The sequence below is a fragment of the Salmo salar genome, chromosome 01, assembly GCF_965601325.2.
Source record: "Salmo salar chromosome 01, fSalSal1, whole genome shotgun sequence".
Lineage (NCBI taxonomy): Eukaryota > Metazoa > Chordata > Actinopteri > Salmoniformes > Salmonidae > Salmo > Salmo salar.
The window spans coordinates 84974623-85001616 of record NC_138291.1 but is presented as its reverse complement, the minus strand read 5'-3'; the positions used below and the strand labels follow the sequence as shown (position 1 = coordinate 85001616).

Below are 26994 nucleotides of genomic sequence, written 5' to 3'. Positions count from 1 at the left end.
TGTCAAGAGACTGGACATTGGCGAGTAGTATGCTTGGGAGCGGTGCACAATGTGCCCGTCTACGGAGCCTAACCAGAAGACCTCTCCGTCTGCCCCTTTTTCTGCGGCGCCTTTGTTTTGGCTCGCCGGCTGGGATTCGATCCATTGTCCTGGGTGGTGGGCCAAACAGAGGATCCGCTTCGGGAAAGTCGTATTTCTGGTCGTAATGTTGGTGAGTTGACGTTGCTCTTATATCCAATAGTTCCTCCCGACTGTATGTAGTAAAACCTAAGATTACCTGGGGTAAAAATGTAAGAAATAACACATAAAAAAGAAAAATACTGCATAGTTTCCTAGGAACGAGAAGTGAGGCGGCAATCTTTGTCGGCGCCTCAGGTGTGTTTTGGGTCATTGTCCTGTTGAAAAACAAATGATAGTCCCACTAAGCGCAAACCAGGTGGGATGGTAGCAAACCAGATGAGATGGTATATGGATGCAGAATGCTATGGTCTCCATGCTGGTTAAGTGTGCCTTGAATTCTAAATAAATCACAGATAGTGTCACCAGCAAAGCAACCCCATGCTATCTCACCTCCTCCTCCATGCTTCACAGTGGGAACCACACATGCGGAGATCCCTACTCTGCGCCTCTCAAAGACACGGCGGTTGCAACCAAACATCTCAAATTTGGACTCATCAGACCAAAGGATAGATTTCATCTGGTCTAATTTCCATTGCTCATGTTTATTGGCCCAAGCAAGTCTCTTCTTATTATTGGTGTCCTTTAGTAGTGGTTTCTTCGCTGGAATTCGACCATGAAGGCCTGATTCACGCAGTCTCCTCTGAACAGTTGATGTTGAGATGTGTCTTACTTGAATTCTGTGAAGCATTTATTTGGGCTGCAATCTGAGGTGCAGTTAACTCTAATGAACTTTTCCTCTGCAGCAGAGGTAACTCTGGGTCTTCCCGTCCTGTGGCGGTCCTCGTGAGTGCCAGTTTCATCATAGCGCTTGATGGTTTTTGCGACTGCACTTGAAGAAATTTTCAGTCAAAAGTTATTGAAATGTTCCGGATTAACTGACCTTCATGTCTTAAAGTAATGATGGACTGTCGTTTCTCTTTCCTTATTTGAGCTGTTCTTGCCATAATATGGACTTGGTCTTTTACCAAATAGGGCTATCTTCTGTATACCACCCCTACCTTGACACAACACAACTGATTGGCTCAAATGCATTAAGGAGGAAAGAAATTCCACAAATGAACTTTTAACAAGGTACACCTGTTAATTTAAATGCATTCCAGGTGACTACTTCATGAAGCTGGTAGAGAGAATGCCAAGAGTGTGCAAAGCTGTCATCAAGGCAAAGGGTGGCTGCTTTGAAGAATCTTAAATATAAAATATATTTTAATTTGTTTAACCCTTTTTGGTTACTACAGGATTCCATATGTGTTATTTCATAGTTTTGATCTCTTCACTATTATTCTACAATGTAGAAAATAGTCAAAATAAAGAAAAACCCTGGAATGAGTAGGTGTGTCCAAACTGTTGACTGGTACTGTACTGTATTTATATAATTTAAGTCCAAAAATGGATGTACCAACTACAGATTGTGCATTTAAGTCTATCAAAATTGTGCGAGTTTGAGCATGTGTCCATTAGGCCTATGGATTTATATTTTTTATCAGCATGAATTAGAGTGAGCAATAAAAGCCCCACTTTTATTCCATAGGCTGGGATCAGCACTATGCAGCTATTGCTAGAGCGCATTTTTCACTGGCTGTCCATTGGTTTAAAAAACAATGATTGATAGGCAGCTTAAACTTCTAGAATTCAACCATTATTGGGTTCAAACACACATTTAGATTTGTGAACAGCCATCCACAACAACCACAATCTGTAAGGCACAAAAAGCTAAACGAGAGAGCAGCAGTATCGCAGTAGAATACACTGCTGTCATGTTTACCTCCAAGCGTTTATTCAAGTTGGATAATATTTAGATGCCGACAGCAGTCACACCATTTAAAAAAAATTGAACCTTTATTTAACTAGGCAAGTCAGTTAAGAACAAATTCTTATTTACAATGACGGCCTACCAGGGAACAGTGCATTAATTGCCTTGTTCAGGGGCAGGACGACAGATTTTTACTGTGTCAATTTGGGGATTCAATCCAGCTACCTTTCAGTTATTGGCCCAACGCTCTAACCACTAGACTACCTGCCTCTGACCATTGGAAGACATAGCTTGGACTGTAGCCTACAGAAGCCTATTCCTGCTCTTTACCCGCGATCCATCAAACACATTTGGTGTGTCATCATAGTGGTCTCTGACTTGTGGTCAGACTCGCTCGGGTGGAACAAATTTACAATTTGTGTTGATTTGAATGTCATTGAGAAAAACAGAGAAGTGTCAAAGATTTTTTTTCGCCAACATCCTTTGTAAATTTAAAAGTAATCCTTTAAGTAAGATCTAGTTTTTCAAAAGTATCTGTAATCTGATTACAATAGTTTTGCTGGTAATGTAACGGATTACAGTTAGCGTTTTTTTGTAATCCCTTACATTACTCCCCAACACTGCTTGTGGGGTATGCGTGGGTGTCCGAGCCGTGTGCTAGCAGTTTAAACAGACACCTCGGTGCATTCAGAATGTCAACACATCTTACAAAAACAAGTAGTGATGAAGTCAATCTCTCTTCCACTTTGAGCCAAACTTCCCATGGGGCTGGGGGATTAATAATGTCTGGTGCGAGAGAGGCAGGTTGAGGTTTCCAGGGTTAGAGTAGTGAAGAAGTTGTCATATGCTGAGGCAGTGAAGAAAGTAGAGGAAGATGGGTTAAGGTGGAGGGATCCTGAGAGGATTCGTGTGAGTAGTAGATAAGCCAACAAGTGATATATGCTTCAATAAAATTGCATTTTTAGCATTTATAGCAATGGTTATCAACTGTACTGCAGGGATGGAACATAAATCGCAGAAAATTGAGGTTGTAGTGGAAGCTGCAGAGAAGTATTTGCGTATACGAGACTTGACGTCAGAAGAGTTACAGGGTGTGTTGAGTGGTGGTGTCCCATCCTTTCAGGCTTTAAGCCTGAGGTAGGGCTAGATAGATTTAAATAGTGGAGTAGGGTGGTGGGTTTTTCATGAGTGTAGGGTTAGATGACAGGGTATTTGTTGATTTATAAAAATACATTTTTTTGACTCCAGTCTAGTAGGTGGCCGTAATGCAACATTTATTGGATGCCAACTGCCATTAAACCTCATCAAAGAAGAGTATTGCCAGAGTGTAGTTTTTATTTTTATTTCACCTTTATTTAACCAGGTAGGCCTGTTGAGAACAAGTTATCATTTACAACTACGACCTGGCCAAGATAAAGCAAAGCAGTGCGATAAAAACAACAACACAAAGCTACACATAAACAAATGTACAGTCAATAACACAATAGAAAAATCTATGTACAGTGTGTGCAAATGTAGAAGAGTAAGAGGATAAATAACAATATGGGGATGAGGTAGTTGGGTGTGCTATTTACCGATTGACTGTGTACAGGTACAGTGATTGGTAAGCTGCTCTGACAGCTGATGCTTAAAGTTAGAAAGGTAGATATAGGACTCCAGCTTCAGTGATTTTTGCAATTCGTTCCAGTCATTGGCAGCAAAGAACTGGAAGGAAAGGCGGCCAAAGGAAGTGTTGGCTTTGGGGATGACCCGTGAAATATACCTGCTGGAGCGCTTGCTACAGGTGGGTGTTGCTAGGGTGACCAGTGAGCTGAGATAACGCGGGGCTTTACCAAGCAAACACTTATAGATGACCTGGAGCCAGTGGGTTTGGCGACGAATATGTAGTGAGGGCCAGCCAACGAGAGCATACAGGTCTCAGTGGTGGGTAGTATATGGGGCTTTGGTAACAAAACGGATGGCACTGTGATAGATTACATCCAGTTTGCTGAGTAGAGTGTTGGAGGCTATTTTGTAAATTTCATCGCCGAAGTCAAGGATCGGTAGGATAGTCAGTTTTACGAAGGTATGTTTGGCAGCATGAGTGAAGGAGGCTTTGTTGCGAAATAGGAAGCCGATTCTAGATTTAATTTTGGATTGGAGATGCTTAATGTGCATCTGGAAGGAGAGTTTACAGTCTAAGCAGACATCTAGGTATTTGTAGTTGTCCACATATTCTAAGTCAGAACTGTCCAGCGTAGTGATGCGAGTCGGGCGGGCGGGTGCGGGAGACAATCGGTTGAAGAGCATGCATTTAGTTTTACTAGCATTTAAAAGCAGTTGGAGGGCTAATTTACAGTACTTCTGACTATATTGAGTCGGTATCAGTCGATGTCCATTTTTTTCATGAATATACAGTACCTTGTAATGTGTCCAGGCAGTGTCTTGTGTAACACCGTTCTTTTCTTTGGGAGCTGCAAACGGTCGTTTTTTTATATAAAAATGTGCAATTTGACAGAAGTCACATCGATTTACGTGTTTATCAAAAACGATGTATTGCAGCACCCCAAGAAAATAACATTTACACAGTAGGGAGAATTTGGAATAAGTGGGACACATTTCCCATTTCTGTCTTCTGTAACCTCTTTCGACATCTATCCAACATATTAGCCCAACCAACACATGATACATTTCAGAAATCCTCAAGATGTTTCCTAATCACACACAAAAAACAAATGTTGATATCATATTCACAGGAGGCATGACACAACTATTTCTGTACATTGAGTGAAATATTTTCAGTTCTTATTTGGTAGACTGGGACTGCAGGTTAGACAATCTGGGGCACCATTATTATAGTCAATTACAATTACAAATGTATTCAATTTTGTGATTTGTGAAACATCTGATAATTTCAGAAATGTATCATGTCAGGCTAATATGTTGAAAAGAGGTTACAGAAGAGGAAATGCAACAAGTGTCCCACTTTTTCTGAATTCACTTAATTAAATAACAGGACTAATAACAGTACTACATGAAACAAATTGCAGGATATACAGAAGCACTACAAGAACCAGAGCCCTGCCTAACCTAAGTACAGGGTGGTCCCTATTGTAAACTGGATATCTTTCCTCCATTGGAAAAGCCTATAAAACTGCCCCACTTTAGCTAATCCACGATGCCCTATTTAGTAAAAAAAAATACAGAATCACAAAATGTAAACATAATATTGGCAACTTTTTAAAATGTATTTTCATGCACCAGTACATAGTAGGCACATTTACAATTTGGCACTTTGCATTATGTATGAGTTTTATAACCTTAACATCAAAATTGAAGAAGACATCTCGTTACAATAGTTTAGATTATCTCTTGTCAGACCAATAAATACACGCCTCAGGATTAAGCTGTCTCAGTTTATAAAATGTCCACTCTGATTTGAATTCACCCTACAAGGTATGAAAGAATGGACATTTTTACAAGTATCGACTGATACCGATCCGTTGTAGTCGAGGTAGGGTACACTCCGACAAAATTAATCGCCTCGCAACTCAACTTCTTTGAGTATCGTGGAGTTGAGAATTATTTGCGAGGAAGCAATAACCTGTGGAAATGCTGCATAACAAAAGTCTCGGAAGGGTTTTATATCGATGCCTCTTTCACTCGGGCAGTTGCGGAGGGGTACGGACTTGTTAGCGTGTAACACCCGGTGTTTGAGTCGTGGAATGGAGTTCCGTTGATTCTGTCCAGTCAGTAAATATTTTATCGTTGGTATCGTTCTCTTTTGCTACACAGTGAAATAAATCGGGACCACAAACCCGAACATCATGGCAGAAAATATTGTAAGTATGACAGCGCATTATAGTTAAAGCTAAAAGATTTAGGATTGATAGCCAGCTAGCTAACGTTACCAAAGTCTGACCAGCGGAGTGATGAGGCAGCAGAATTAGCCATTTGCTAGCTAACATAGTTAGCATCTCACTAGACTGACAGGGCCTAGATAACCGCTAACTCCCTCTGTTATCAAGTTTACCTAGCTAGTTAGTCAGACATCTTTTATTTCAAATTTGCCAACATGTAACGTTACGGTGGCTCAGTTTACGTTGACCTATCATAGCTATTTAATAGAAAAGTAGTTAAATCGTGTGTTAGCTAGGGAGCTAACAATCTTTGCTTTTATTGGTTTTTGAAAAAATGCGTGGACGTTCACTTTGACAAAGGCACATTGCTGTTGACGTTGTTAGCTACCGACCTAAGCAGCTAACAAGTTTTATCAATATTCCCTGGCGCCCATTTTTTTGTTGTTGCAAGAAAGAAGTGATAGTTTCTGTAGCTAGCTAACTTTGTTAAAAGTTAAATTATCTTGTCAGTGTTCATAGCGACCTTGTCTTCAACTTGTGCCTAAAAATAGTTTTAGCTAGTTAATTACTTAGTCACGAGTTGGCTGGCTTGCTAGCTAAATAATTAACGTTAGTTAGCTAGCTAAATTACTGTTTAGGGTTGTTTTCCCTGCTCATTCGAGATTAAACAATCCAGCTAGCTAACGTACCTACAGTCATTATTTAAAAACCAGCCAGCCCATGACAGAAGCTGCTCATATCATGTCCTTTACAATTCTTAGCTAACTAAACTAGGTAATTGACCATCACAACCAAATTATTGCTTGTTAATTATAACCACTGCATCAGTGAACGACGGGTACCAACGACCCTCACCCACATTTCTGCACTGTCATGGCCCTGGCACTGACAGCTCTAGCAGAAAAATCTAGCTAAATAGTTACAGCAGTGTCCAGTTTTCAGTGGGTTGCAACAAATGTCAGCGAGACAGTTTGGGGTGTTAATAAAATTAGCTGATGAGTCAAATCACATTTTATTTGTCACATGCTTTGTAAACAAGTGTAGACTGCCAGTGAAATGCTTACTTACAGGTTGTTTGCCAACTAGAGTTAAAGGTAAAAACAACAACATAGAAATAGTGACACAAATACAAAGTGAATAACAATAATGAGTTAAAAATAACATGACTGAAATACAAGGAGTACCAGTACTGAGTCGATGTGCAGGGGTACATGGTAATGTAGCTATGTGTACATAAACATAGGGGTAAAGTGACTAGGCCACAGGATAGATAGAAAGTAGCAGCAGCAGTGTATGTGAAAGTGTGTGTGTGTGTGTGTGTGTGTGTGTGTGGGCATATGTAGTGTGTGTTGGGGTGTCAGTGTAATAAGTATGTGTGGATAGTTAGTCAAAAAAAGGGTAAATGCAGGTAGTCCGGGTAGCCATTTGATGAGCTGTTTAGCAGTCTTATGGCTTGGGGGGTAGCAGCTGTTGGTTCCAGACTTGGTGCGCTGGTACCGCTTGCAATGTGGTAGCAGAGAGAACGAACAGTTTATGGCTTGGGTGGCTGGAGTCTTTGACAATTGCTTTGCCCCTTCTACTGACAGCCTGGTATAGAGGTCTGTACTCACCACCCTCTGTAGTGCCTTGCAGTCGGGTGCCTTGCAGTTGCTGTACCAAGCGGGGATGCAGCCAGTCAAGATGCTCTCAATGGTGCAGCTTTAGAACTTTTTTGAGAATTTGCCTAATCTTTTCATTGGTGATGAGTCATGATCAATATGGTTTTCCAATGTATTTGGTTTGGTTAAGCAATCAAAATTTCGGAGATAATGGAAATGATAGATTATGATGTGGAGAAATGTAATATTTTTCCTAATTTACAGATCATCCGGGTTCAGTCCCCGAACGGGATGAAGAAGATCCCCGCCACCAAGAAGGAGACAGCAGCTGCTTTCCTCAATAAGGTATGGAAACATGACATGAAGACAAACATGGGCTCTTAGTGGTATTGTAGGCTATATGGTTGGGCTGTGTACAAAAACAAACTACTCTCCACAAACACATGGAAAACTTGTGGTTCTTTCTGTCATTCTGTAGTCATATTAATAGCACATTCTGTCTAACTGCTTTTGGCCAGGTAGCATCAGAAGATTGACACCTTTCTCTGTCTTTCTCACTTTCTCTCCCTGTGCCTAGCCTGTGCTCAAGCTCAGTGTTCATTTATGAGGTAGGCAACTCTGCAGGAAAGGGAGAGTATTTCTGCAGTGTTCCCCCTCGCCTGTGCACTGTGCAGCTAATGAGAGTGAGCCATCCACTGTGGAAGGATCCAATGCATGGCTCAGCAGAGACCTGTGGGTGTTATGTCAAATCAAATCAAACTTTATTTGTCACATGCGCCGAATACAAGAAGTGTGGACTTTACCGTGAAATGCTTACTTACAGGCCCTTAACCGACAGTGCAGTTCAAGTAGAAGAAAATATTTACCAAGTAGACTAATATAAAAAGTAACACAATAACGAGGCTATATACAGGGGGCACCGGTACTGAGTCAGTGTGTGGGTGTACAGGCTAGTTGAGGTAATCTGTACATATAGTTGGGGGCAAAGTGACTATGCATAGGTAACAAACAAACAGTGAGTAGCAGCAGTGTACAAAAGGGAGGGGGGTCAACGTAAATTGTCCGGTGGCGATTTTTATGAATTGTTCAGCGGTCTAATGGCTTGGGGGTAGAAGCTGTTGAGGAGCCTTTTGGTCCTAGACTTGACACTCCGGTACCGCTTGCCGTCCGGTAGTAGAGAAAAGTCTATAACTTGGGTGACTGGAGTCTCTGACAATTTTATGGGCTTTCCTCTGACACTGCCTATTTTATAGGTCTTGGATGGCAGGAAACTGGGCCGTTCGCACTACCCTCTAGCGCCTTACGGTCAGATGCCGAGCAGTTGCCATACCAGGTGGTGATGCAACTGGTCAGGATGCTCTCGATGGTGCTTGTGCAGCTGTAGAACCTATGTGGAGCGGGAGAGCTGTGTATTATTGCAATTCCTTTGAACAGTGGCTTATAAATAGCTGTATCACGTCCGCATGCTTGCTTGCCTGCCAGTCTTGACCACAACTGGACCTCAGCGACCGTGAGACAGTATTGGGTAGGAAATCAAGGAAATACCTTAGAGGCAGTCAGCAGGTCAGACAACAACTAAGTGGGCATCCCACCACTGTTTTGGTAAATAACTGAGTGATGGGGCTTGAGAAATGGAACCACTTTCAAATTCATAGACCAAGCTTTCATAGAAGACACACTGCACCACTTCTCTCATGAGGAAGTTCTTAGCTCCATGAGACCCAACGGTAACTGCAGAGTCAAGAGTGGGAAAATTTTTGAATAAATACGGGGCTCTGTCCTTGAACTGGCACCAGTGTCTAATGCCATCAGTGACAGTCAAGATCCTCAGAGACCGAGCTATAGATACAAAGACTATTCATCCATGACATCAATATTATAGGTAACCATGTTTTGAAGCTACAGTGTTTGTTTACAATTACATAGTTTACAAACAATGGAGTACAATAAGCTTATATTTTGTGTTTTGGAGTAAGATAGTTGAACTAAGCTCATTAAGCATTTATACGTTATATTCTTCAAGAATAAATGGGTACATATCATTTAAGTCAACAAGTTGATGTACCAATTTCAGATTGCCCATTAAACTCAATTCCGATATCAGTGGCTGAAAAAGAAATGTCACCGGCTGTTTGGTCACAGTGGAGAAGGGTTGCCTTGCCTGCGGCAGAAGCCTATTAAAAATGAATGTCTTTTAGTTAAAACAGAAATGTGTTGCAGATCAATGGAGAGAGTAGTCTAATTTGTATTCCCTGCCACTGATGTGCTGTCAATAAGTCAGTGATAGGGAGAGTTGCATGAAGAGCCCAGAGAGGCACTGTGTCTGATCAGATGGGGAGGGAGGGATTTTCCCAGACGCATTCATACATTATATCCCTTTGCATGTCATTGTTATATTTATGCTGATATAGGCTAGACCACTACTGTTGTCTTGCCCATAAGAACAAAGGCACTGCACTGTTTTCTCAGCTTTTAATAAGCTGCATTTTTGTGACCTGTGTATGGCTGACACAGGATTTTTACCTTGAGCAGTCTACTTACTAGACTTTTCACAAAAATACACTCACAGGGCTTTACAGTGCTACCAGTTTGGCTGCATAAGCTCCTAAATATTCTACTGTGCTACCTGGAATTTTAATTTGGGAGCACCCGTGCCCCTAGGAGAAGGGGGAAAAAAAGTATTTTGTCATTGCTGGCGATTCTTATCATTCATACCTTGAATATTTTTCCGTGCTCCCAAGACTTATTTATTTGCTCTTACATTTTTCAACATGGGCACACATGATGTCAAAAGGTGATTGGACAAGTCAATCTGCTTGCATCCGTAGTAACAAGTACGGTGAAGACGGTATCCTGTCTTATGTCTAAGTGATAATGCCCGAGAAGCCGGTGTTTGGCAGATATATTGACCTCGCCAATATATCCTCCAAACACCGGCTTCGAGGGCATTATCACCTTTATACAATGGGTTATCAACATATTCAAATAATGATTTACATATTTTCATTAAACATTTTATTTTGATGAATTTATTAATTTCAGCCTTCCACAAGATACATTCCTGACCCAAATTTAGGGTTGATACCCAAGATGGCTGCTCGTTCGTTCTATTGGTTTGTTTGCCAGAGAAGCGACCCAGTAGTTAGGTCTTTTTGTTCTGTATCTATGGACACGACCCAGTCGCGCTTTCGACAATGCCAAGCATCAAGAATATATGTTGGTCGTAGGGATATTAGGTTGGTCGTAGGGATATTAGTTGAAGCTTCTCTGACAACTCCTTATCTAACACTTGACTTGACACTCGACAAAGTGGTAGCGCTTCTGAGACAGTCAGAGCAAGTAAAGGGGCTCAGGTCAGCACATACCCTCAGCTGGTCTTTGTTCTTCTTAGGTACCAGGACCATAAGAGCACACCACTCTGTGGGCTCCCCAGCATGGGCACTGAAACACATCTGAGTGGTGTGATGAGGGAGCCCACAGAGTTGTGTGCTCTTATGGTCCTGGTACCCAAGAAGAACAAAAACCAGCTGAGGGTAGGTGCTGACCTGAGACGGTTAAACAAATCAGGGAAAAGGGAGAAATATATTCTACCCACCATAGACGATAACCTGCCTAAGCTTTCTGGTGCCATGGTATTTTTCTCTCTTCGATGCATCAAGTGGCTTCTGGCAGATTCCACTAGACAGAGTGCCAAGCTTACCACATTTATAACGTTTTTTGGAAGGTACCGTTTCAACAACCTTCCATTTGGAATCAATAGTGCCCCAGAAATCTTCCAGCGCGAGATAAGAGCTCCTGATCAACCAAGAAGGCATGGAGTACAGTGCAGGAGCAGGCCTTTAGGAAGGTAAAGCAACTCGTCAGTCACCTGTACTGGCATTCTGTGATATTACAGAGCCTACCATAGTCAGTGCTGATGCCAGTAGTTATGGGTTGGCGGGGTCCTACTACAAAAACAAGATGGACAGTTAAAGCCAGTAGCTTATTGCTCCAGGACTCTCACAGATTCAGAGAAGCGCTATGCACGATAGAAAAGGAGTGTCTCGCAGCAGTCTGGGCATGTGAGAAGTTTACCAGATATATGTATGGCCCCTACATTCGCACTGCAGAGTGATCACAAACAATAATAAACTGTAAATACCTTGACTTTGTGCCTTTGTGGTGTCAGAGACTGATGCGCATGATGCGTTTATAACCCTACAGCCGAGTATTTGCCGGGAAACCACTTATTACACACTTTCCAGACATCCCCAGGCAGCTGTTACACGAGAGATCGCAGATCTGACCAGTGAAATCGAGGCCTATGAGGATGCAGTTCGTACAGCATGGCCTATCTCACCCACCAAGCTTGATGTCGTCAAGAAGCAGACCCAACCGCATGCAAAGCTGCAGATGGTTAAACACCATGTGACAACAGGATGGCCTAAGTATGCAGCCAAAGTGCCAGACAAGGTGAAAGCCTACTACACCTCCCAACAGAACCTCTCAACCTCCCGAGTGGCGCAGAGGTCTAAGGCACTGCATCTCAGTGCTAGAGGTCTCCCTACAGACCCTGGTTCGATTCAGGGCTGTATCACAACCGGCTGTGATTGGGAGTCCCATAGGGCGGTGCACAATTGGCCCAGCATCGTTAGGGGTTGACCGGGGTAGGCCGTCATTGTAAATAGGAATTTGTTCTTAACCTCTCTAGGATAGGTGGCACCAAATCGTCCCACCTACGTAACAGCCAGTGTAATCCTGTGGCGCGTTATTCAAAAACCTTAGAAATGCAAAAACTTCAATTTTTCAAACATATGACTATTTTACACCATTTTAAAGACAAGACTCTCGTTAATCTAACCACACTGTCCGATTTCAAAAAGGCTTTACAACGAAAGCAAAACATTAGATTATGTCAGCAGAGTACCCAGCCAGAAATAATCAGACACCCATTTTTCAAGCTAGCATATAATGTCACATAAACCCAAACCACAGCTAAATGCAGCACTAACCTTTGATCTTCATCAGATGACAACCCTAGGACATTATGTTATACAATACATGCATGTTTTGTTCAATCAAGTTCATATTTATATAAAAAAAACAGCTTTTTACATTAGCATGTGACTAGCATTCCCACCGAACACTGCCGGTGAATTTACTAAATTACTCAAGATAAACGTTCACAAAAAGCATAACAATTATTTTAAGAATTATAGATACAGAACTCCTCTATGCACTCGATATGTCCGATTTTAAAATAGCTTTTCGGTGAAAGCACATTTTGCAATATTCTCAGTAGATAGCCCGGCATCACAGGGCTAGCTATTTAGACACCCAGCAAGTTTAGCACTCAGAAAAGTCACATTTACTAGAAGAAAAATGTTATTACCTTTGCTGTCTTCGTCAGAATGCACTCCCAGGACTTCTACTTCAATAACAAATGTTGGTTTGGTTCAAAATAATCCATAGTTATATGCAAACAGCGGCGTTTTGTTCGTGCGTTCAAGACACTATCCGAAAGGGTAAATAAGGGTGACGAGCATGGCGCAATTCGTGACAAAAAAATTCTAAATATTCCATTACCGTACTTCGAAGCATGTCAACCGCTGTTTAAAATCCATTTTTATGCCATTTTTCTCGTAAAAAAGCGATAATATTCCGACCGGGAATCTGCATTTAGGTAAACAGAGGAAAGAAAATAAAGCATTCGGTCGACTCGGGCACGCGCCTAAGCCCACAGTACTCTGAGCGGCCACTTGCCAAACGCGATAATGTGTTTCAGCCAGAGCCTGCCTCGATATCTTTCAGCTTTTTCCCAGGCTCTGAGAGCCTATGGGAGCCATAGGAAGTGTCACGTTATTGCAAAGATCCTAAATCTTCAATAAAAAGAGCCCAGATGAAACACAACTTGTCAGACAGGCCACTTCCTGCATGGAATCTTCTCAGGTTTTGGCCTGCCATATGAGTTCTGTTATACTCACAGACACCATTCAAACAGTTTTAGAAACTTTAGGGTGTTTTCTATCCAAAGCCAATAATTATATGCATATTCTAGTTACTCTGCAGGAGTAGTAACCAGATTAAATTGGGTACGTTTTTTTATCCAGCCGTGTCAATACTGCCCCCTAGCCCTAACATGTTAACTGACTTGCCTAGTTGAATAAAAAAATTAAAAAACCTCACAAGGACTAGGGTTGTATGATAATAGAATAGTAACGCCTCAAGACATGAGAACTGGTAACATGAGAACTAGTAATGCTCATAACCGCTAGTTGGGCCAGTAACTGAAAGTTCACCGGTTTGAGGACCAGGTGAAGAATGTTGACGTGCCCTTAAGCAAGGCACTTAAGCTTGGGGCCCTGGTTCTGAACCCTGCCCTGTGCAGTTGGGTCATTGACTTCCTGACAGGCCCACCCAGGTGGTGAAGGTAGGAAACACCACTCCGCTGATCCTCAACACTGGGGCCCCACAAGGGTGCGTGCTCAGCCCCCTCCTGTACTCCCTGTTCAGCCAGGACTGTGTGACCAAGCACGCCTCGCAACACAATCAAGTTTGTAGATGACACAACAATAGTAGGCTTGATTACCAACAATGATGAGACGGCCTACAGGGAAGAGGTGAGGGATCTGGGAGTGCGGTGCCAGGAAAATAACCTCACTCAACAGCAACAAAACAAAGGAGATGATTGTGGACTTCAGGAAACAGCAGAGGGAGCACCCACCCCCCTTAATTCACATCGACTAGATCACAATCAAGAAGGTGGAAAGCTTTAAGTTTCTCGGCATACACATCACTGTCAAACTGAAATAGTCCACCCACACAGACAGTATGGTGAAGTTGCAACAGTGCCTCTTCAACCTCAGGAGGCTGAAGAAATTTGGCTTGGAACCTAAAACCAACATTAACTGTTACTCTCTCGCGGGAATTCCACTAACGGTCCGTATGTAGCCAAATGTAGCTCCTGCTCATGTTGGTATCTGTACCGATGGCGCAAAAGCCATGACCGGGAGACATGGTGGAGTGATAATGCATGTGCAAGCAGTTATTCCCGACGCCACTTGGGAGTAGCGGCATCCACCAAGAGGCTCTTGCTGCCAAGGGAATGCCTGATTGCTTGAAAGACGTTTTGGACACTGCAGTGAAAATGGTTAACTTTGTTAAAGCAAGGCCTCTAAACGCTAGTGTATTTTCTGCGCTATGCAATGATATGGGCAGCGACCATGTAACGCTTTTACAACATACAGAAGTGCGCTGGTTATCAAGGGGCAAAGTATTGGCATGTTTTTAATTGAGAAGAGCTTAAAACCTGTTGAGGCTAGACGTTTCGCTAGCGGAACGCCTCGCCAATATCCAATGGAAGAGCGTGGCGCGAAATACAAAAACCTCAAATGCAATCATTTCAATTTTTCAAACATACGACCATTTTACACCATTTTAAAGACAAGGCTCTCGTTAATCTAACCACATTGTCCGATTTCAAAAAGGCTTTACAGCCAAAGCAAAACATTAGATTGTTAGGAGAGTACATAGCCAAAAATAATCACACAGCCATTTTCCAAGCAAGCATATGTCACAAAAACCCAAAACACAGCTAAATGAAGCACTAACCTTTGATGATCTTCATCAGATGACACTCCTAGGACATTATGTTATACAATACATGCATGTTTTGTTCAATCAAGTTCATATTTATATAAAAAAAACAGCTTTTTACATTGGCGTGTGATGTTCAAAAAATGTATTCCCACTGAAAACTTCCGGTGAATTTACTAAATTACTCATCATAAACGTTTACAAAATACATCATTATTTTAAGAATTATAGATACAGAACTCCTTTATGCAATCGCTATGTCAGATTTTAAAATAGCTTTTCGGGCAAAAAGCACATTTTGCAATATTCTGAGTACATGGCTCAGCCATCACAGCTAGCTATTTTGACACCCGCCAAGTTCGAGGCACACTAAACTCAGAATTAGTATTAGAAAAATTGTATTACCTTTGCTGATCTTCGTCAGAATGCACTCCCAGGACTGCTACTTCCACAAGAAATGTTGTTTTTGTTCCAAATAATCAATTTTGTTCGTGCGTTCAGGTCACTATCCAAAGGGTAACGCGCATTTCGAGACATAAGTCAAAATGTTCCATTACCGTACTTAGAAGCATGTCAAATGCTGTTTAAAATCAATTTTTATGGTATTTTTCTCGTAAAATAGCGATAATATTCCAACCGGACAATAGTGTATTCATTCAAAGAGGAAAAGAAAAAAACAGCGTGAATGCGCATATCCAATCTCTTTGTCACCAGGCAGACCACTGAGCTACTATACTCTGCCCAGAGACAGGAGACGCCTCAATCCGCTTTCTGAAGGCTTTAGAGAGCCAATGGAAGCCTTAGAAGGTGCTACGTAACCCCACAGATACTGTAGTTTTGATAGAGAATCAAAAGAACTACAATTTCTCACAGGCCACTTCCTGCTTGGACTTTTCTCAGGTTTTTGCCTGCCATATGAGTTCTGTTATACTCACAGACACCATTCAAACAGTTTTAGAAACTTCAGAGTGTTTTCTATCCAAATCTACTAATAATAAGCATATTCTCGTTTCTGGGCAAGAGTAGTAACCAGTTTAAATCGGGTACATTTTTCATCCGGCCGTAACGTTTTTTTCTTTACTGACCATAATTTGTACTTGTCTGACTGCTTGCATGATGACGATTTTCTCACACGACTGGCCTATCTGGGTGATGTTTTTTTCTCGCCTGAATGGTCTGAATCTAGGATTACAGGGACTCTCTGCAACTATATTCAATGTGCGGGACAAAATTGAGGCTATGATTAAGAAGTTGGAGTTCTTCTCTGTCTGCATTAACCTGTTGGGGATAGGGGGCAGTATTTGCACGGCCGGATAAAAAACGTACCCGATTTAATCTGGTTACTACTCCTGCCCAGTAACTAGAATATGCATATAATTGTTTGATTTGGATAGAAAACACCCTAAAGTTTCTAAAACTGTTTGAATGGTGTCTGTGAGTATAACAGAACTCATTTGGCAGGCCAAAACCTGAGAAGATTCCAAACAGGAAGCGCTCTCTGACTATTTCTTGGCCTTCTTGATCATCTCTATCCAAAACAGGGGATCTCTGGCATAACGTGACATTTTCTAACGCTCCCATAGGCTCTCAGAAGGCGCCAGAACGTTGAATGGTGACTTTGCAGGCCATGGCTGAAAAACAGTAGCGCATTTGGTAAGTGGTCGATCTGAGAACAATGAGACTGGGGCACGAGCCGACACCATGTTTTTATTTTTTTGTCTTTGAACGAAAACAGGGTTTCACGGTCGGAATATTCGCGCTTTTTTACGAGAAAAATCGCATAAAAATTGATTTTAAACAGCGTTTGACATGCTTCGAAGTACGGTAATGGAATATTAAAAAAAAAAATTGTCACGAAACGCGCCGGGCGCGTCACCCTTCTTTACCCTTCGGATAGTGTCTTGAACGCACGAACAAAACGCCGCTATTTGGATATAACTATGGATTATTTGGAACCAAACCAGCATTTGTTATTGAAGTAGAAGTCCTGGGAGTGCATTCTGACGAAGCACAGCAAAGGTAATCCAATTTTTCTAATAGTAAATCAGAGTTTGGTGAGTACCACACTTGGTGGGTGTCAAAATAGCTAGCCCGTGATGGCCGGGCTATCTACTCAGAATATTGCAAAATGTGCTATTTTAAAATCGGACATCGCGATTGCATAAAGGAGTTCTGTACCTATAATTCTTAAAATAATTTGTTTTTTTGTGAACGTTTATCGTGAGTAATTTAGTAAATTCACCGGAAGTGTTCGGTGGGAATGCTAGTCACATGCTAGTCACATGCTAATGTAAAAAGCTGGTTTTTGATATAAATATGAACTTGATTGAACAAAATATGCATGTATTGTATAACATAATGTCCTAGGAGTGTCATCTGATGAAGATCATCAAAGGTTAGTGCTGCATTTAGCTGTGGTTTGGGTTTATGTGACATATGCTAGCTTGAAAAATGGGTGTCTGATTATTTCTGGCTGGGTACTCTGCTGACATAATCTAATGTTTTGCTTTCGTTGTAAAGCCTTTTTGAAATCGGACAGTGTGGTTAGATTAACGAGAGTCTTGTCTTTAAAATGGTGTAAAATAGTCATATGTTTGAGAAATTGAAGTAATAGCATTTCTAAGGTATTTGAATATCGCGCCACGGGATTCCACTGGCTGTTGAGTAGGTGGGATGCAAGCGTCCCACTGGCCCAGAGAGGTTAAGGACAACACAGGTCTTTCCATCATTGTATGATTATTTTTTTGTGCAAATGAACTTGAGCTTACGGACAATGTCAAATGTGATATAGCGAAGCACCTGAGTGAGCTGGGTGCGTGTTTACGCAGGTACTTTCCCTAACTGGACGGCACAAACAAATGGATTCGTTATCCCTTTCATGCCCTGCCTCCAGTCCACTTACCGATATCTGAACAAGAGAGCCTCATCGAAATTGCAACAAGTGGTTCTGTGCAAATGTAATTTAATCAGAAGCCACTGCCAGATTTCTGGATACGGCTGCGCTCAGAGCCATCCTGCCTTGGTAAATTGCACTGTTAAGGCACTGATGCCCTTTGCAACCACCTACCTATGTGAGAGTGGATTCTCGGCCCTCACTAACATGAATACATCTAAATACAGGCACGGACTGTGTGTGGAAAATGATTTAAGACTGAGACATTCTACAACCCAACATTGCAGTGTTAGGTCCATCATTTCAAGCACACCCTTCTCATTAATCTGTGGTGCGTTATTCACAATTTCCGATGAACAAATAAGGTTTTATATGTAAGATGGTTAAATAAAGAGCAAAATTATTGATTATTATTTGTGCCCTGGTCCTATAAGAGCTCTTTGTCACAACCCGGCTCGTGGGAAGTGACAAACTCGCACTCATTCTTATGTTTACATTTTTTTATCGTACAGTGGTGTGTGTGGCAGGCTTACATTGATGTCAAAAAACAACATTTGAGAGTGCGCTGACCCTGGTGCTAGAGGGGCAGCTGGAGGTTGAATGTTTTGAAGGGGTATGGGACTATAAAAAGTTTGGGAACCGCTGCTCTAAAGTAAAGCTCATCATTACCTAGTCTCTTTCCACAGCCGTGCCATGGGTCTGGCAGGCGAGACTAATCATTATTACCCTTTTTCTACTGTCAGGTGGGCAAAGAGTTTGGCTTCACCTCCAATGGCTTCTCTATCTTCCTGAACCGCAACAAGACCGATGAGATCCACTCCCAGAATAAGACCCTCAGCCTGCTCAAGATCAAGTGAGTTTGGAGAAACATTAACCTCTCTGGAACATGTGGGATGCTAGCTCAAACATACAACTATTATATCCCATTTTAAAGATACACTTCTCATTAATTCAACCACGTTGTCCGATTTCAAAAAGGCTTTACGGCGAAAGCATAACATTAGATTGTTAGGACAGCGCCTAAACAAGAAAAACCACACAGCCATTTTCCAAGCAAGGAGAGGCGTCACAAAAACCAGAAATACAGCTAAAATGAATCACTAACCTTTGATCTTCACCAGATGACACTCCCAGGACTCAATGTTACACAATACATGTATGTTTTGTTCGATAAAGTTATTATTTATATCCATAAACCCCATTTTACATTGGGGCGTGATGTTCAGAAAATGTATTGCCTCCAAAACTTCCGGTGAATGAGCACATCAATTTACAAAAATACTCATAAACGTTGATAAAATTTACAACAGTTATTGAAAGAATTATAGATACACTTCTCCTTAATGCAACCGCTGTGTCAGATTTCAAAATAGCTTTACGGCGAAAGCACATTGTTCAATATTCTGAGTACAGAGCTCAGCCATCAAAGCAAGCTATACAGTTACCCGCCAAGTTCTGGAGTCAACTAAACTCAGAAATAGTATTATAATTCTTCACTTTGCTGATCTTCGTCGGCATGCACTCCCAGGACTCCCACAAGAAATGTTCGTTTTGTTCGATAAACTCCATATTTATGTCCAAATACCTCCGTTTTGTTCGCGCGTTCAGATCACTAATCCAAAGGCATAATGCGTGAGCGCAAAACCCGAGACAGTCAAATAGTTCCATTACCGTTCGTAGAAACATGTCAAACGATGTTTACAATCAAACCTTAGGGTCTTTTTAACATAAATCTTCGATAATATTTCAACCGGACAATGGCGTATTTATTAGAGGGAAAAAAAGGAACGGCGCGCCTGCGTGCCTGTGGAGTAAACAACTCATTGGTCTCAGGCTTGAGACAGCTCTTATTCTCTTCCCAGTAACAGTAGAAGCATGAAACAAGGTTCTAAAGACTTGACATCTAGTGGCAGCCTTAGGAAGTGCAAAATGACCCCACAGACACTGTAGTTTGGAAAAGCAGTAAGTTGAAAAACTACAAACCACTTCCTGGTTGGATTTCTCAGGTTTTTGCCTGAGATATGAGTTCTGTTATACTCACAAACATCATTCAAACAGTTTTAGAAACTTCAGAGTGTTTTCAATCCAAATCTACTAATAATATGCATATCCTACCTTCTGGGCCCGAGTAGCAGGCAGTTTAATTTGGGCACGTTATTCATCTGAATTTCCGAATACTGCCCCCTGTCACCAAGAAGTTATTGTTTTAACCTCACTCCTAGGACATCATGTTAGACAATACATGCATTTTTTGTTCGATCAAGTTCATATTTATATCCAAAAACCCAATATTTACATTGGCGCGTGACGTTCATAAAATGTTTTCTCCCCATAACCCTCCGGTGAATAGGCACATACATTTACAGAAGAACTCATAAACGTTGACAAAATTTATAACAATTATTTTAAGAATTGGAGTTAATCTACTCCTTTATGCAACCACTTCGTCAGATTTCAAAATAACTTTACGGAAAAAGCACATTGTTCAATATTCTGAGTACAGAACTTAGCCTTCAATGCTAAGCTATACAGTTAGCCTACAACCACGACGTCGACAAATCTCAAAAAATATGTTCGAAATATTTTCTTACCTTTGCTGATCTTCGGCGGAATGCACTCGGAAGGGCACCCACTTCCACAAGAAATGTTCATTTGTTCTGCGAAGTCCATCATTTATGTCCAAATACGTCCGTTTTGTTGACCCATCCAGAACACTTTACAATGCCATGTGGTGTGGACGCAAATCCATAGACGAAATGTTGAAAAGTTCCATTACCGTTTGTAGAAACACGTCTAACGATGTTTACAATCAATCCTTTAGGATATTTTTTAACGTAAAATTGCGATAATTTTACAACCGGGCAATAGGTATTCATCCCAGAAGAAAAATAAAAAAACAACGAAGTCACGTGCATGCGCGTCATAAGACACCTGTCCTCAGACTGGCCAGTGATTGACTGAGCCACCATTTTCTGCCCGGTAACAGGTGACGGATGAAACCAGTTCCTAAAGATTGTTGAAAGCCAATGGAAGAGTTAGGAGGTGCAACGTAAATCCTATGTCACTGTAGTTTTTCAAGGGATTCAAAACAAAAACTACATTTCTAATTTCTCCCACTTCCTGATTCAATTTTTCTCAGTTTTTTTGCATGCCATATGAGTTAATTTATACACACAGACACCATTCAAACACTTTTAGAAACTTCAGTGTTTTCTATCCAAATCTACTAATAATATGCATATTCTATTTTCTGGGCCAGAGTAGTAACCTGTTTAAATTGGGTACGTTTTTCATCCGGCCGTGAAAATACTGCCCCCTAGCCCCAACAGGTTAACAATCTGGTGGTGCTGCTGAGTATAGTTATTTTTTAAATATTTTTTGTTGTTGACCTTAACTGCCATTTTCTGCACTCCAGAGCAACGAATGGCCTTAAATAACTCGGTTTCCATCCACTTGGCGACCTATTTTTAATGCAAATATTCTATAATCCGCATAAAGAAAATATGCACACTCAGGTGTTTCCACTAATTGGTCTTGTTGCGGATAAAAATCAGTGCGTGATGACACTGCACACAATGTACTTCATCATGTACCGAATAAATATCTAAAGTTCAAGATGTTACCATCACATTTTCAACTCTAATGATTTAGTTTTGTCACACAAACTGTTGATTTAAATCGCAAATGTGCCTACTCTGGTCTTGGCAGGTGAGCTCCAGCCGATAGGTCGCAGATACAGTGCGGGTAGATGACATTATTATGGATAAAAGCGAGAATATTTGTCAAATTGCAGTCCAGCATCGATCATGTCACCAGAATAAGACCCTCAATATTTATTGGAAAGGAGCATCAAGATCACCTTGCACTTTCACCACAATTTATTTCCTCTGTAGCCTAATAAACTGCATGTCGTAGTGGGAGGACTACAGCCCATATCATTGCGTGACTCCAAGTTCACTTTGATACAATGGTTATTATATCAATATTTCCACCACCGTTTCTTGCATAATTAATTTTACCAACACAAAATGATCCCACCATAATGAACAAACAACATTTTCTGTGTGCATTTATAAAATTGTACTGCAACTTCCTGTTTCATCACAGCTGTCACAGTTTTGTTATATACGGTATGCCTTTACTCACATGAAAACTGTAGATAGAAACGTGGTTAGAGATAACAAAATACTTTTAAAAAAAACAAATGACTGTGGTGCAGTCAGTCCACAAGGTGGCGCTGCGCCCCTCTTACATTCACTAATTGTTAGGCTACTCTATTTAGCTAGATAAACATGTAATCATTATTTACGCTGAGTATACTAAACAATAGCCTCAATTTGTCAAGTGTTCCACAGGGATACTGGCCCATGTTGACTCCAATGCTTCCCACAGTTGTCAAGTTGGCTGGGTGTCCTTTGGGTGGTGGACCATTCTTGATACACACTGGAAACTGTTGTGCTTTAAAAACCCAGCAGCATTGCAGTTCCTGACACAAACTGGTGCGCCTGGCACCTACTTCCATACCCTGTTCATAGGCACTTAAATCTTGTCTTGTCCGTTCACCCTCTAATTGACAAACACATACAATCCATTTCTCAAAGCTTAAAAATCCTTCTTTATCCTGTCTCCTCCCCTTCATCTACACTGATTTGAAGTGTATTTATTAAGTAACCGCAAGAAGGGATCATAGCATTCACCTGGTCAGTTTGTCAAGAGCAGGTGTTCTTAATGTTTTGTACACTCTGTGTAATCATCACTTCATTTTGTTCACTTGTTATTATCTTGGATTATTTCATTATGCTCATTGTGTGTTTCTCTAGACATGGAGACATGCTCTTCCTGTACCCGTCGGGCTCCCCAGGACCCTCCGGAGAGACCATGGACGTGGCCACGCCTCACTCTTCATCACTACCCTCCTCATCTTCATCGTCCATGATGTCACGCTCCCACTCGGCACCCCACATCCCTGAGGATGAGATTGACCAGTACCTGGCCAAGCAGGAGGGCAAGATATACAGGAACAAAGATCCACAGCTGTAAGATATTTTATATAATTCCTGGGAAACCGTGGCACTCCCAAAAACTTTTTTTAAAAAGGACAAAACGCATTAGCCTGCCTGGCCAAAAATGAAAAGGTGAAATTAGGTGGTCTTTTTGTCCTTTTGGAGTGCCATTGTTTCCCAATGTTCTTGAAATAGGGATTTCATTTGAAGAGATCCACAGCTGTAAGAGATTGATTTAATTTCTGTATGTTGTATTGCAGCAAAGCTACACAGCAACAGAGATCTACAGCTGTAAGATATGTATATACTTCATGTTGTATTGAAGCAAATATCCACAGCTGCAATAGATTTATAGAATTAAAGATCTACGACAGGGGTGTCAAACTCATTCCACGGAGGTTAATGTCTATGGGTTTTTCTTTTCAATTAAGACCTAGACATCCTGGTGAGGGGAGTTCCTTACTAAGTAGTGACCTTAATTCATCAATCAAGTTTAAGGGAGGAGCGAAAACCCGCACACACTCGGCCCTCCTTGGAATGAGTTTGACACGTGATTTGCTGAAACCGAGATCCACAGCTCTGTCGACTTAAAGGTCTACTGCCGTGGAGACTGCTGAGGGGAGAATGGCTCATAATAATGGCTGGAATGGAGGGAATGAAATGGCATGAAACACATGGAAACCATGTATTTGATACTATTCCACTAATTCTGCTCCAGCTATTACCACGAGCCCATCCTCCACAATTAAGGTGCCACTAACTTCCTGTGGTCTACGGGAACAGAGATCCAAAGCTGTTAAGCTATTTCATAGACTTCCTGTATGTTCTATTGAAGCAAATATCTACAGGAATAGATATCCACAGTGTAAGAGAGACACAGCTTTGTAGACTGTAGCTAGTTATGTTATTGTATTAAGGCATTCAATTGTGTCAGTGTATTGATTCAGTTCTTGTTTCAGGTGTCGACATGGATCGATGGGAAAGTGTGTGCACTGCGTACCACTAGAGGTAAGTGTGTGTTCTTTCCACCTTCATTCATCCAACTATTACTGTTTACTTTCAAATTGTGGTTTACATGTCAGGTGTACTTCTTTGCTATACATTTAATTGTTATCTCTGTCAGCCTTTTGATGAAGAATACTTGAGCCATCTAGACCCGCCTGTCAAGCACATGTCATTCCATGCCTACATCCGTAAGCTGACAGGAGGCGCCGACAAGTGAGTGGCACCAGATGTTCTCTAGCCTGGTCCCAGACCTGTCTGAGTTTTCTTGGCAATATGTTTGGCATGACAACATCCATTGAAGTTGGCAAGATTGCACAAATAGATCAGGGACCAGTCTATGCACTCTTCACTTCCCTAGTAGGAGAATTGGCCACATCCACAAGCTCTTTGTCTTTATTTAAAACCTATTTTCCTCTACAGAGGGAAGTTTGTGGCCCTGGAGAACATCAGCTGTAAGATCAAGTCAGGCTGTGAGGGCCACCCTCCCTGGCCAGAGGGGATCTGCACCAAGTGCCAGCCCAGCGCCATCACCCTCAACAGACAAGTACGCCCCATAACTCCCTCCTCCTTGCTCCAAAGGGCCTATACACACTCACCTCCTTGCTTCCAAGGGTCCATCTCAATACTCCCCTTTACTGCCAAGGGTCCATCTCAGTATTTTAAAGTGTCTTCCTCTCCTTGTCTCCTCGGCTTCATTTACATTCCCATCAGTTCAGATTAAGAGAAGATGACGAGAGGAATCCTATTGAAATACACCACAAGAGATTTCTCAGTCACTACTCATTCCTAGTGGAGATAGTGATTTGTATAACCCGCCTCATCCCTGCTACCAGAAATACAGACATATAGACAACATCATGTTTGAGAACCACACCATCGCAGACCGTTTCCTGGACTTCTGGAGGAAGACGGGCAGCCAGAGGATGGGCTACCTGTACGGCAGGTACACAGAGCACAAAGACATCCCTCTGGCCATCAGAGCAGAGGTCGCTGCCATCTACGAACCCCCGCAGGTGAGTGCTCTGCACTCTCGGGAGTCAGTCCAATGGTTTGTTAGTGAGTTGTAGATGTAGTAAGGTTGGTTAGCCACAGGATGGCAGTAAGTTCACTTTCAATGGGGTATTGGACATTGATAAAATGCTGCTTTTGCTGGAGCAGTAATTCTATCAGACTTAGATGCACTCCGGCATCTTAAGCACATCAAATTCATAGCATATTGCACTAATGTTACAAATCCGATATCACACGAATTGCTAAATTCGTAACCTATCACACTAAATGGAAGACGTAGTACACAAAAAACGGGGACCCATTTTGGCTCTTGAGTACCGCTTTCAAACCACTGGCTGAAACTATACAAAAGTTTCCAAATCAAATTTTATTGGTCACATACACATGGTTAGCAGATGTTAATGCAAGTGTAGCGAAATGCTTGTGCTTCTAGTTCCGACCGTGCAGTAATATATAACAAGTAAAGAGTGAATCTTTAAGTAATCAGTTAATTATAGCTATACATAGTTTCCAATAGCATAAGAAAATATAAGGTTGTGTACTTTTTCAGAAATATGTTAATCCTAGATGTGTTATATTTAGTGGTTTGTTTAGTTTTAACTGTTGTGAATTCCTCTGTCCATTAGATTGCCACCCAGAACAGTCTGGAGCTGGTGGAGGACCCTAAAGCTGCAGCCGTGGAGGAGATCGCAGCGAAGCTGGGCCTGCGCAAGGTAAGATGAAACCACTAGCTTATACTATTGGCTTTATTTTAGCTATTCTAGATTCTGATGTCAACCTTCTCTCCATATCACTATCAATTCCATTTCGATTGTTAAATTTACTGCATTTGGAATAGAATTGACCTCAACCCTGTTCAAGACACTAAGATTGTGCTCTGCAATATATATCCACCCTTGTTTTTATGGTGTAACTTTAGTCTTCGATGTCCAGGGATCGCGTTAACGCAGAATTCTGCATTTTTCACAGAGAAATAAAAAGATGTTTTGCTCTGCGTCAGACTAATTTTGTGCTTCAGTTCCACTCCTCCACTCGTATGGGAATTCACGCAGCACACTGATGTGTAGCTACTTTTCTCAGTGTATAGTCATGGCCAAAAGTTTTAAGAATGACACAAATATTAATTTTCACAAAGTCTGTTGCCTCAGTTTGTATGATGGCAATTTGCATATACGCCAGAATGTTATGAAGAGTGATCAGATGAATTGCAAAGTCCCTCTTTGCCGTGCAAATGAACTGAATCCCCAAAAAACATTTCCACTGCATTTCAGCCCTGCCACAAAAGGACCAGCTGACATCATGTCAGTGATTCTCTCGTTAACACAGGTGTGAGTGTTGACGAGGACAAGGCTGGAGATCGCTCTGTCATGCTGATTGAGTTTGAATAACAGACTGGAAGCTTCAAAAGGAGGGTGGTGCTTGGAATCATTGTTCTTCCTCTGTCAACCATGGTTACCTGCAAGGAAACGCGTGCCGTCATCATTGCTTTGCACAAAAAGGGCTTCACAGGCAAGGATATTGCTGCCAGTAAGATTGCACCTAAATCAACCATTTATTGGATCATCAAGAAATTCAAGGAGAGCGGTTCAATTGTTATGGAGAAGGCTTCAGGGCGCCCAAGAAAGTCCAGCAAGCGCCAGGACCGTCTCGTGAAGTTAATTCAGCTGTGGGATCGGGGCACCACCAGTACAGAGCTTACTTAGGAATGGCAGCAGGCAGGTGTGAGTGCATCTGCACGCACAGTGAGCCGAAGACTTTTGGAGGATGGCCTGGTGTCAAGATGTGCAGCAAAGAAGCCACTTCTCTCCAGGAAAAACATCAGGGACAGACTAATATTCTGCAAAAGGTACAGGGATTGGACTGCTGAGGACTGGGGTAAAGTCATTTTCTCAGATTTTTTTTAATTTTACCTTTATTTAACCAGGTAGGCTAGTTGAGAACAAGTTCTCATTTGCAACTGCGACCTGGCCAAGATAACGCATAGCAATTCGGCACATACAACAACAGAGTTACACATGGAATAAACTAAACATACAGTCAATAATACTGTAGAACAAAAGAAAACAAAAAGTGTATATATACTGTGAGTGCAAATTAGGTAAGTTAAGGCAATAAATAGGCCGTGGTGGCGAAGTAATTG

At 41.6% G+C, this 26994-nt stretch overlaps 1 protein-coding gene across 1 annotated transcript in view; it reads left to right on the top strand.

The window, feature by feature from the left end:
- The first annotated feature begins 5556 nt into the window (after nucleotides 1-5556).
- nploc4 (NPL4 homolog, ubiquitin recognition factor) overlaps nucleotides 5557-26994 on the top strand; it is a 41922-nt gene continuing 20484 nt past the window's right edge. Inside the window, exons 1-9 of the mRNA XM_014212612.3 lie at nucleotides 5557-5751; nucleotides 7632-7712; nucleotides 18579-18688; nucleotides 22656-22871; nucleotides 23798-23846; nucleotides 23962-24056; nucleotides 24264-24387; nucleotides 24677-24856; nucleotides 25481-25567. Coding sequence (XP_014068087.1) covers nucleotides 5737-5751; nucleotides 7632-7712; nucleotides 18579-18688; nucleotides 22656-22871; nucleotides 23798-23846; nucleotides 23962-24056; nucleotides 24264-24387; nucleotides 24677-24856; nucleotides 25481-25567 — 957 coding nt within the window. The 5' untranslated portion in view covers nucleotides 5557-5736. The remainder of the gene's footprint in view (nucleotides 5752-7631; nucleotides 7713-18578; nucleotides 18689-22655; nucleotides 22872-23797; nucleotides 23847-23961; nucleotides 24057-24263; nucleotides 24388-24676; nucleotides 24857-25480; nucleotides 25568-26994) is intronic.